This window comes from Leiobunum rupestre, chromosome 10 (assembly GCF_980474605.1).
Source record: "Leiobunum rupestre chromosome 10, qqLeiRupe1.1.hap1, whole genome shotgun sequence".
Classification (NCBI taxonomy): Eukaryota; Metazoa; Arthropoda; class Arachnida; order Opiliones; family Sclerosomatidae; genus Leiobunum; species Leiobunum rupestre.
This window is the reverse complement of record NC_143393.1, coordinates 50078067-50090679: the sequence shown is the minus strand read 5'-3', so window position 1 is coordinate 50090679 and position 12613 is coordinate 50078067. Positions and strand designations below refer to the sequence as shown.

The following is a 12613-nucleotide window of genomic DNA, read 5'->3' as shown; positions in this document are numbered from 1 at the left end:
CGGAATCAAGGAATCTTAGAGTTAATTCCAAAGATTCGTGATGCCATCTGGATTCCGTGATTCAACGTTGATTCCGCGATTCTACTCTGATTCTATGATTTCGCACTGATTAAATGAATCCTTGATTCCACGCTGATTCGGTATGATTCCACCATTTTTTATTCTGAAAAATTTAGGATTCCCGCCTAGATTTTTGCGATTCGGAATCAAGGAATCAGGGCCTCTACATGGTTGATTGAAGTGATGGACCTCTCACGTATGATTCTTGCTTTGGATGTGCGAGAGGTGCCCTGGTTTCAATTCCGGGCGGACCCGCAGCGGTGCTTAATATTTTTCTAAATATGTCGTTTAATTTTTGTTTAATTTTTAATGACTGCTTGTCTTGGTATGTTGATTCTCGCTTTGGGTGCGAGAGGTACCAGGTTCAAATACCGGATGGACTTTCTATTTTTTCTAAAAATATTGTTTAATTGTTATTCAATTTCTATTGACCGGTTTTCGTGGTCCGTTGGTCTAGGGCTATGATTCTCGCTTCGGGTGCCAGAGGTCCCCGACGGACCCGCAGCAACGCTTCAAATTTTTCAAAAATGTTGTGTTACATAAATAAGATAAATAATACGCGGCATTCGTGGTATAAAACAGGGTCGAAATGCGATCCAGCCGGTTGTTTTTACAACGCATAAATTATTAACTGCATTTGTATTCGATAATTTACTACTTAAAATTATCTGGAATTGATTTGAAATATAGAAAATGGGGAGGATTTAAATGTTAGGAATCGAATGGTGGTTTCGAGGGGTCGGACACTTGTGCAAAATCCCGTAAACGTCTCAAGAAATCGTAAAATGAAATCCGAAATCATTAAAAAAAATCAAGAAATCTTCCCGCAAAATTTATAAATCTTAAAAGATTTCGAATTCATTGGGAAATCGCGAAATCTCTGACAAAATGGCGACATTTTTTACCAAATCACGAAATCTTTGACCGAATCGTAAATCCCCAAAGAAATCGATAAATTTAGTTTTGTGTAAAAAGTTATTTTTTGTTTCTTCACGCTCCCCACGTGTTCTGAAACTATTAATTTCCGTACAGCAGATCCCACACTCTACGCGAACTATAGACATATGAAATACAATAGAACCCCGATTTTACACGGGGCGCGTGTGCCAGCAAGACCTAGTAGTCGTTAGGTAAAAACTGCGGAAAGCGCCTTCTATCGGTGACCCGATTTATTAAGAAATTATATAATCCCACGTGATTTCACGAACGTCACGGGTGTCGAGAAAATGATTCTTTGGTAATCTGATTCAGGTGCTATTTAATTTTAATTATGCAAATAAATATATTAATTCTTAGAAAATGAAACGTAGACAAATTGTAGATTATATTATTTTAAAATAAATAATGAAAATTAATTAAAATAAATATTAAAACATAAATTTAAAATGTTAATCAAAAGAATTACAAAGGTAACTGAGCAGTTATTGAAATAAAATTAATTTGGATAATTCATTCTACTTCAACATGAAATAAATTCTGAGTTGGAATTGCGTTGGGTAAAAGTATCCGTTTCCCATTGAATATTATATTTCAATATTCGCGTCTAAAAAATGGTCACTACAAACAAAATAGTGCTCCGATGGATGCCAGTTATCTCGGTTGACGGCACTAATCCATTTTGAGAGTGTTTCGGGTTTAGAGAAGGGAAACCTATACACTCTTTTACGAGCGTATCCCCCCCCCCCTTTACAATCTCCCATGTGGAGGCCTAGGTAGTACGGCCGTGGCGGCCGCCACATGGGAGATTGTAAAGGGGGTGGGGGATATCGCACCCGAAAGGATTTCCCAATGTGATGAAGCGTCGGAAAAATCCAACCCGTTAGGGTCGATAGAGACAAGCAGAATAGCGCGGACTAAGGCCTCCACGCTGGATACCGACGAGAGAAAGGCGGGGAGAGCGAGAGTAGAGGCGTGGCGAATACCCAGGCCTTCCCGAGACACGGGAAGCGACGACTGTAGCGAAGGTGCCTCGTCCATGAGAGTGTTCGTAACTGTTTGCAGCGCCGAACGAAGGGTTTCATCGAACGACGTAACGCCAGAGACGTCACGCCACACGGGGGCACTGCGGAGGAGATACGATAGCTTCGGGATAGCAATTGAGTTTTCAACAGAAAAAAACCATGATGGGCAGATATTTGCTGAAGATTGCCGACCATGGTATTCAAGGCCTCGGTTTTAGAGGACAAGCAAGTGAAGATAGCCTCGTCCGAGATGGGAGCTCCTAAGAGGATGTATTCGGAGCGCGGTGAGAGTTTAACGCCAGGAGCCACCGCATGGAACATAGATTGGTAGTGTTGAAGGTCAAAGCCGCCGGGGTTTAGGAGTAATAACTCACATTTGGAAGAGTTGAGCTCCAGGCCGATATCAGCGGAAAGTTCTTGGAGAAGTAGCAGGTCGTCGAGGACGGAACGTGCACTGCCGCCCAGCGTTGAATCATCGAAGTACCAGATGTTAAGCTCTATAGCATTGGCTTAAAAACCAATAGAGGTCGGGTGTATCCTTGCGGGCGCATTCAAGGAGCGTTTAAGAAATCGACTTTCAGTAAAACAGTGGAGCCTGATGAGGGTGGTTAACGTAGCGCCAGGTGGCGTGAGCCACGGCTTCGGCCTCCCCATGGGTACCAAACCCCAACTGCGATGGACGAAGAAAAGGGCTGAGAATTGGCGCAATATGCGAGAAGCTAACTTGGCTACCAGGCGCCGAACGGTTTGGCCGACAGCGATAGGACGGATACCCCCGTCCTTCTTCTCGAGAGTGCACAGGGAGGCGCCGTAAAGCACAGGGCAGATCTCCTGAGGGACGAGGCCATCGAGCATAAGATTACATAGTCTCGTGAGCGACTTCAGCAGACAATCGCCGGATACCCCAGAATTTGGGCCCGCGAGATCCTTGAGGTGCTGAGGGGACAACGAATCGAGGCCCCCAGCGGAACCGGCTGGAAACGATTGCAGAGCTGTGCGGACGGCCGAGTCAGAGACGTTTAAGGCAGACAAAGTTGACCGATCGTTGTCCAACTCAAAGGAAAAATCAGTATGGCCAGACGCCGAAGGATGTTTACCTCGAAGGGACGCGAGCGTAGTGGCGTCATTGGGAGCGAAAGAATCATTGGAACAGATAATACGAACAGCACCCGTAACATCACCGTCGGATAACTTTGCTTCGACGATTTTGCCGATGTTACGAGCCGGGCTGAGGAAGTAGGGATGATCGAAGCTGTTGGTAGAACGAGGCCGTCACGGAACGTGTTGATATTTTCTTTATTGCGCGTAGCGAGCGAAGCGGGCTTTCCTTCGACCGCCACGGGAACCTGCAGGCACGCCAACGGAAAACTAAACAGACTAACCCACGAGGAAACCGAATTAACGCGGACAACCGTATTGATGACATTAGAAAGGCAACTGGCGGCCAAATGACGGGCACCTTTAGGAATACGACGCACGACACGCCGAGATAATTTTAAATTCGCGAGAAGGCTGACGATGGAATCGCTGCGAAGGTCGGAAAGCGATTCACCAAGAACCTCGAGTGGTGGATTTGCCGATGGTTTAGTACAAGTTGAAGACCGACTATAGTGGCTGTTTAAACTTTTAAATTGTTTACCGCACTGGGAGCAGTCCGATAAAACAGGCTGATGGGTAATGCGGGAAAATGTAAGAGAGTTATACAACTTACAAGGAGACGACCCGTGGTGATAATCACCGATTTTGTTCAAAGTCGGGTATAATGTACACCACTATGTAACTTGAAAAATCTGCAAGGGAAAAGTTGCGACGGGCTTTCGTATTGCCATGGCAACCAAAAACGTTTTTGACAACATGATTTGGAATCATTTCCATTGAAAATAACATGGAAATCTGAAGGATTTTAAGGGTCCCCCAATTGACCAAATTGCATTTAAACTTGATTAAATTTAATTTTTAAAATCAATTTAAATTTTTTTATCGTTTTTGAAATTTTCAAATTTTTTCATTTTTTAAAAGGTTTCAGATTCCCATGTTATTCTCAATGGAAAAAAATCCAAATCATGTTGTCAAAAACGTTTTCGGTTGCCATGGCAAAACGAAAGCCCGTCGCAACTTTTCCCTTGCAGGTTTTTCAAGTTTCATAGAGGTGTACATTATACCCGACTTTGAACAAAATCGGTGATTATCACCTCGGGTCGTCTCCTTTTAGTACACTTTAGCACATAATATAAATGTTATCGGGAGTCCAGATATTAGACTTAAAACAATTATAATACAAATGACATTAATATAAAAGTTTAAAATTGGATAAAAATTAGACAAAAATTAGTTAGTACTATCTAGCACTCCAAACATATAGGACCGTCAAGAGGTCAGCGTTATAGTACATTTAAAAAAATGATAAAATAATCTATAAAGCGATAACATAGTGACCCGAAAAGGAAATGCGGATACAGGATACAGGTTATATTGAATTAAAGGAATTAAAATGGATAAAATAAAACACAAGATGCAAAGAGTCAATCGAAATTAAATTAAATGAGCCAAAGGGTAACAACAATAAAGCACAAAAATTGGGCGAATGAAAAAAAAAACAAAATATGGATAAAGCTGGACACACGAAGTGTCAGTGCCAAACTATACTAAGAAATTTATTACAAATTAAAATCAATAAATGTTGCAAATACGCGTTACCAACGAAGACACGTAAGTAAAAAAAATAAATAACTGAAAACGTATTAGGATATTAACAAATTTCAAATAACGGAATGAAGACTGGAGTACCTGAGGGCACGAAGAGGAAGGGGGTCATTTGATGTGAAATCGAGAGGTTGGGAGGCACTACCTCACCGATTTTTACATGACTTTTTTGTGTTAATGTAGGCTTGAAATAATGACAATTCCCAAAATTTAAGCCCTCTAGCTCTAAAATTGGGCGTTTTATGATTTATTGAAATTTACACACAACGAAGGCTTCACGGCCCCAAAAATTCATATATTTGACCATAACTCGCAGTGAAATTACCCATTACTAATAACAATGATACACTTTATCACAAATTCGACAAGCAATCCGAATCTGGCAATGAAATTTAAATCGGAATATTATTGTAAAAGATATTAAGGTATTCGGGGGGTTCATTTTACCCCTAAAAATGACGTCACCTTCGATTTTTTTATTTTTTTTTATATGTTAGTTCTCCTGACTTAAGTAACTTATATTTAAAATATCGACAATGAGAAAATTTTATTTTAAGTATAACACTTAGTTTATTTTATTTTGAAAAAAAATATTTTTAATTTGTAATGTTGAATATAGAGGTCGCTTTTATAATACAGTGCAATTTAAATGTTTAGTATTTATCATGAATGAATTTATATATGTATTTTTTTTATTTCAATTATAATTAAACATTAAGAGATTGATATTCAAATTAATTTATGATAAATACAAAGCATTTAAATTGCACTTTATTGAAAAAGTGACCTCTATATGCAACATTACAAATTAAAAATATTTTTTTTCAAAATAAAATAAACTTAGTGTTATACTTAAAATCAAAGTTTATCCTTGTTGATATTTTAAATCTAAGTTACTTGGGTCCGGAGAAATAACATATACAAAAATTAAAAAAATCGAAGGTGACGTCATTTCCGTTCTTCGGGGTCAAATGAACCCCCCTAATGTCTTTTGCAATAATGATTTAAAACAAATTTCGGTGCGAAATTAAGATACACTTAATGGTTTTTAATGTTTAATTATAATTGAAATAAAAAATACATATAAATTTATTTATGATAAATACCAAACATTTAAATTGCACTGTATTGAAAAAGCGACCTCTATATTCAACATTACAAATTCAAATGATTTTTTTTCGAAATAAAATAAACTAAGTGTTATACGCAAAATAAATGTTTCTCATTGTTGATATTTTAAATATAAGTTACTTAAGTCAGGAGAACTAACATATAAAAAAATTAAAAAAAATCGAAGGTGACGTCATTTTCGATTTTTAGGGGTCAAATGAAACCCCCTAATACCTTAATATCTTCTACAATAATAGTCCGATTTAAATTGCATTGCCAGATTCGGATTTCTGGTCGTATTTGTGATAAAGTGTCTCATTGTTATTAGTGTTGGGTAGTTTCACTGCGAGTTATGGTCAAATATATGAATTTTTGGGGCCGTGAAGCCTTCGTTGTGTGTAAATTTCAATAAATCATAAAACGCCCAATTTTAAAGCTACAGGGCTTAAATTTTGAGAATTGTCATTATTTCAAGCCTACAGTAACACAAAGAATTCATGTGCAAATCGGTGAGGTAGTGCCTCCCAACCTCTCGATTTCACATGGAATAACCCCTAGGGAGAGATCCCAACCAGACGGACTATGCCCGTGACCTTCGTGAAATCACGTGGGATTATATAATTTCTTATTAAATCTGGTCACCGATAGAAGGCGCTTTCCGCAGTTTTTGACTGCTAGGTCTTGCTGGCACACGCGCCCCGTGTAAAATCGAGGTCTATTTTATTTCATATGTCTATGGCATTGAGTTGGGAATATTAATCTAGAGATCAATCAAATCTGCTGCCCGCGAAACAAGTTTTTGAAAAATACGAATGTGCCGTCTGCTTTAAAATGACGAGCAAACGTTATCATATGACCCGTGGCGCCATCCATTATTTTGAAGAAAAAAAATATTTTTGCTTGAAAACGCGTCTTTTTTGAACGAATCATTGAGAGATAGACGGCGCCACGGGTAGAATGATAACGTTTTATCGTCATTTGGGACGCCGATGGGAGCAGACGACAGTATTCTTATTTTTTAAAACTTGTTTCGCGAAATACTGAAATCCGACGTTTCGATTGGACCTCTAGATTAATATTCCCAACTCAATGGTCTATGGTGTGGGAATCAGCAGTCTGTACGGAAATTAATAGTTTCAGAACACGTGGGGAGCGTGAAGAAACAAAAAATAACATTTTACGCGTAACTAAACTTTTATTGTTTCCAAAATTTCTCGATATCTTCGGGGATTTACGATTCGGTCAAAAATTTCGCCATTTTGTCAGAGATTTCGCGATTTCCTCAGGAATTCGAAATTTTTTAAGATTTATAAATTTTGCGGGAAGATTTCGTTATTTTTTAATGATTTCGGATTTCATTTTACGATTTCTTGAGACGTGTACGGGCTTTTGCACAAGTGTCCGACCCCTCGGGCCCCGGACTTTTGTACCGTCTTGAGAAGAATGTATAAAGAAATGTAGCATACGCATCGCGCTTGTGTCACGTAACCGGGGAGGGCAACAATTTGATGAACATCACGACTTAAATCAAGTGTTTTTGAAAATAAGCTTCTAAAACGTTTTAAAATGAACAATAAAACTCATTTGTTTTTTAAAATAAAACTTCATTGTAAATTTCAAAACTGGTTTTTGAGACTCAATTTTCATTTGTTATTCCTCACAGTGGTTATCACCCGATACTTATAAACAAGAATGTAGTCGGGTTAACAGAGAATGTGACCCCAGAATGTAGTCAGGTTAACAGAGAATGTGACCATAAGAATGTAGTCATGCAGGTTAGCAAATAATATGTGACCCCAACTAAAGCCTCTATTTCCATGATTCCCGGTTACACGGAGAGAGCCAGCTATCGTAGTGGAGTGTCTTCTGCCCTTACCGAAGAATAGGGGGAAAGATTACACGGTTAAAGGCGAAGGGGCGTGGTTTTTCTTCTGGGAATCATGACGGGAAACGAGAGTTGCCTGAATAAATTCTTGATATATCATAAAGTGTATTCAAATGGAGTAATTGTGAACGCATTTTGTGATCTTTATTCTTACAAATAGAATGATAGTTTTAACATAAATTAATTATCTGGTTTAGATCGTCACAAAAAAAACCAACGGAAATAGGATTTTTTCTGGACGAAAGAAAACCATCACTATGGTTATTAGCAGATGCGGTTTTAAAATACACTTTGATTAAGTCCAGAGTAATCATGGTAATGGAAGGAAAGCGGAACATTTAACAGGGAAATAGCTTTCAGTCAAAACGGGGGTGCATTTTGTGCCTATGTCGTTGGGCGTGGCATTTCTGGCTGAAAAATTTCCCGCAGACACTGCAAGGAAATGGCTTCTCGCCCGTGTGGACGCGCAAATGCTTCTCCAGAAGACCTTTTATCACGAATCCTTTGGGACAATACGTGCATTGGTAACAATTAATATCGTGTTCGTTGGCCATGTGTTGTTCTAAGTAATTAATTCGGTTGAACGTTAGATCGCAAACCGAACACGTACGTGGTTTTTCTCCGGAGTGTATGGCAACGTGATTCTTCAACATTTGAGGACGTTTGAATCTTTTAAAACAAACGTCGCATTGGTGAGGTTTGGCTTCGGCGTGAGATTCCATGTGAGCTTTCAGAGACTCCAAATCGGCAAACATTCTTAAACACGCGTTACATTGATTAGGCCTAATATTACTAGGTGGTTGATGTATGCCGTTAATTTTCTTACGTGGTTTATACCCTTCAAAATCTTTATGAACCAATCTAATGTGCCGATACAAATGACCGGCTTGCGATAAAAGTTTTCCGCAAATGTTGCATTGGTGCGATTTTTCCCAGTGAGTTTGCGCGTGTTTTCCGAGTTGACCCGGTTTAGCGAAACTCTTGTTACAAACGTTACACTTAAAAGGTTTATATTCCGCGTGAATCCACATGTGTTTCTTCAAATAGAGCGCAGCCCCGAATGTTTTGTGGCAAATGCTACAATCGTGACGTTGTTCGTCGGAATGTACGCTGGAAATATGCGACGCTAAACTCTTAGCGACGTAAAAACATTTACCACATTTTTCGCACATATGCGGGTTTTCCCGAGTATGGATTAACATGTGGTTTTTAAGGAGAAAATTCGCGGTTAATCGTTTCATACAAACTGGACACTGGTAACGTTTGATCCCTTTGTGAGTGCTGGACATGTGTTCTTTAAGTAAATGACGAGTGTTGAACGATTTTTCACAAAATGAGCACTTATACGAATTGGTGTGAATTTTAACATGCGAATTAAGTTTCGATAAACTAACGAATGGCTGCTGACACGTGTCGCACTTAAACGTTTTTCCTTCATCGTGAATACGCGCGTGAATGGTCAAATTTGGTAATTGTAAAAACTTTTTGTCACAAACTTGGCATTTGTGAATTCCTTCGCCATTGTGCAAAAATGAAAGGTGCGATAACAGATCTTTTCTCTTGTTGAAAACGATTTCACATAGTTTACATTTGTAACTAACTCTCTTTTTAGCGGATCTTGAACTATTTTTTCTAGCGTGCGTAGCTTGTAAAATCTTTCCATTGTAAACTACAATCTTTGACTTCGTCCGATTATCTATGATCTCATTAGAGCTAAACGATTCTTCGGACTTTTCAAATATTGGATCTAGACTATACGAATGTTCCATCAAAGGGTGTTGACCTTGAAATTGTTGATCGAAAGTTAAATTTGGATCCATGCCAGTAGTCTCCGCGACTGTATCTTTCATCTCGAGGAATTCATTTTCGATTACGAAGGTAACTGTTTCGTCCACCCTATCGTCCGTAATCTTGAAGCGGAGTGCCTTCTCGATCCAAGGAGTTCGCGCAATATTGACAACTGGATTGAGATCGACAATGTTAGTTCGTTGAGGCTTACTTGTGTTTTCGATACCTTGTAAGACTGGTTTGAAATGCACCACAATATGTTTCTTCTTAAATAACTGGTCACTGTCGTGAACACGTTGGAAATGATCTGTCCAGGTTCGAGATGATTGGAAGCTAATTCCACACACTAAACATTGATGGTACTGGTTTTCCAGATCAAATGACATCGTGTAATATTCCGTTCAGTTCGTAAAAGATCACCTTCGAATCAGAATAGGAATAAATTAAGATACGATAAATTGGTAAAATATGGGATTTAGAAGATTCGATAAAAGTTAAGAAATTAGCTGATCCGTGTTGCCAGGGAATAGAGGTTAAGTACAGTCCTGTAGAAATTTAAACGAACAATATCGATATAACAGTACTACCAAATAAGGTTGATGATAATGCTTCAAACAACTGTAAAAATCTAGACGTTCCAATTCATAAAGTCGGGTGCTTAACCTCTATTTACATAGAACTGAACTTTAATCGAGGGAAACACAAGTGGACATTATTATAAAAATAATATTTATTATTCAGAGTGACCTTTCAACCACCGGTTTTTGTTAAGTTAAAGCTCAACGATAAAACGGAAACTCATGAAGGAGTTTAAATTAATGATATCGGGAAGCTTAAAGAGAGTAAAAGGTGTTTTGAAAGTTAAAGGTAGAAATTGTTGGTGTACTGTACAAAGAACCACGGTTCCAAAGCACAACCAAATAATACATTTGATTTTAATTTAAATGCTTATGTTCTTCACACATTAAAATTTGAGTCTATATTATTTTCCGTGTATCTAAAAAAGTAACTTAAAGTTTCAAGAGGAATTAGGCCTACATCAATTTAGGATTCTTGGCTTTTATATTGGATCCAATTTTGTGTTAGATGCTTTTATCAATATTGTGGAAATAGCAGTAAAAGGATTAAACCGGATATATTTGTATTTTAAATATCTGACTTCAAGAGATTTGAAATCGGCGCGTAAAAAATAAATTACGTCCCAAAAATAACGAGTCGTCGCGTTCCCTATTTTACTTAAAATGTTAGCAGTTAACCAAATTCGGCAAAGGCTTATACATTCTCATAATATAATAGATAAATATTCAGTTTGTTTAATGGTCGCAACCTAATTGTAAAAAAATAATATAATATAAGCTTAAAATGACTACTTACGTATACCAGGTGGTCGTGGTTATATTTTGAACAGTGTTGTCATGTCAGTGTATTATTATTGAAAAATTGATATGAACCGAACGAATATCAATTTGCTTTCAAATGCTTCCAAGTAAGTAATGTAGAACCGATAACTCAGGGCAAATTAAACAAATAGACTAGCGCTTTGTAGGACTGTTATTAATATTACGTTTCGGTTTATTTCTTATTTGCCGGTTACTACCATAGATATAGGAATCGTATATAAAGGTCTAGATAAAATATTTCAAAGGGAGTTAATACGGAGGTGACAGCTAGCAGAAACGCGTAATTTCTGCAGGCTATCCTTATAAGGCGCTATCTATCGGTAAGAAAGCTCGTGCTATCGTCGCGAGAGCCATTGTCTCCTGCTTAAAAATTATACTAAAAGTCACCAACAGATGGTGTCTAAAGACTACGGCCTGGGGAAAGGTCAAGCACTTAGTACTAAAATGCTAAGAGAGCTCGCGCTCTTGGTCACGTGCCGTCCTCGGTGTCTGCTAGGTGTCAATTCCGTATTTTACGTTAGGCTTAGACGCCCCGAAATATACATTTCTTATATCTATGGTTACTACATGCCTCAGTTTTTTGGAGACATAATTCTGTCGGTTGGTTATGGAATGATCCAAAAATAATGGCAAAATTAAATTATTTGTTCAATTAATAAAATGGGTTTTTCAAATAATAGGGGTGTTATTTATAATAATATAATAAAACTTTATTGGGAAATTGGGAATTCGAAAAATAAAATAACTGTAATTACCAGTACCTTTTTTGAAATTAGATCCACAGGTCTAGTATTTTGTATTTCATAGAAATTTATGTATTGTTATTTTATTCGTAACGCGATGGCGCCACCATCTTCGTGATTTGTTTTTATTGTGTATCGTGCCTTGATCTTAGCTGATCAAGGTCAACGCTCTGCCCCTTATCGGGAGACTTCAAGGCGAACAGTAATGCTGTAACTTGGGCATAATGTTTATAACTGATTGTAATCTCATTTACTCATTAAATTTTTATTTAGTCAACAAGTGTGTTACTTTATTCTCGACTTTATTGTGTCAACATTCTTAACAACAACGATTCTGAAATTGAAAATATAACGATTTAATTGTGAACAGAATATAAATTGAATGTGCCTGAAGAAAAATAACCGGTAACTAACAACTTAAGGCGAGTCGAGCCTGTTGTTTTTTATGCCCGACCCGGCCCGAAAAACAATTCATAATAATAATAATACTGTGTCAGAATTTATAGCCCGGTGTACCTAGTAACAGAGACCATACCACCGGAGGACTATCACCATAGTGCCCAACGCCAGCGTCCACCTAGCCCGGACAGGTGACGAATCCAGCATGGGTAGTACTACCCTACTACTGATGGTCGCACCTTTGACGCAAGCCACGCAACCCAGCTCAAGTCATCTAGCGACTTTTAATTCCTTTAATTCCGGTGGCCGTGTTTAATTGCGTAGGAGGGACGCGACTGAAATAATAGAACTAGAAAAATGTTGCCAATGCCGATGCCACCGCTAAACTTTCCAAAACTTTCCAACAGTTATGTCTATAAGGGTCAATGGTAAGTCAATCAACAGGAAATAATATTCCATCTGTAGTGCATTAAGAATTTTCAATTAGGATTTAATTCGATTCGTGGGACCTAACAAACCGCGTTTAATTCAGTACCAATTCAATATTAATAATTAAAATAAATC

General features: G+C 38.1%; 1 protein-coding gene across 2 annotated transcripts; it reads right to left on the bottom strand.

Moving 5' to 3' along the window:
* Window positions 1–7634: 7634 nt before the first annotated feature.
* LOC149926148 (uncharacterized) lies at window positions 7635–11687 on the bottom strand. Of its 2 annotated transcripts, none has more exons than XM_090160029.1 (2): window positions 11669–11687; window positions 7635–9927 (listed from the first exon to the last, which is right to left on the bottom strand). In XM_090160029.1, the coding sequence occupies exon 2, from the start codon at window positions 9891–9893 to the stop codon at window positions 8076–8078; it is 1818 nt and encodes a 605-aa protein (XP_090016155.1). In that variant the 5' UTR covers window positions 9894–9927; window positions 11669–11687; the 3' UTR covers window positions 7635–8075. The 2 variants fall into 2 exon arrangements, with proteins under 2 accessions (XP_090016155.1, XP_090016154.1); XM_090160028.1 differs by lacking the exon at window positions 11669–11687 and adding an exon at window positions 10087–10183.
* Between the last annotated feature and the right edge of the window lie 926 nt (window positions 11688–12613).

Excerpts from the sequence above, each read along its gene's own strand:
- LOC149926148 (XM_090160029.1), bottom strand. The coding sequence starts at position 9,893 with ATGTCATTTGATCTGGAAAACCAGTACCATCAATGTTTAGTGTGTGGA.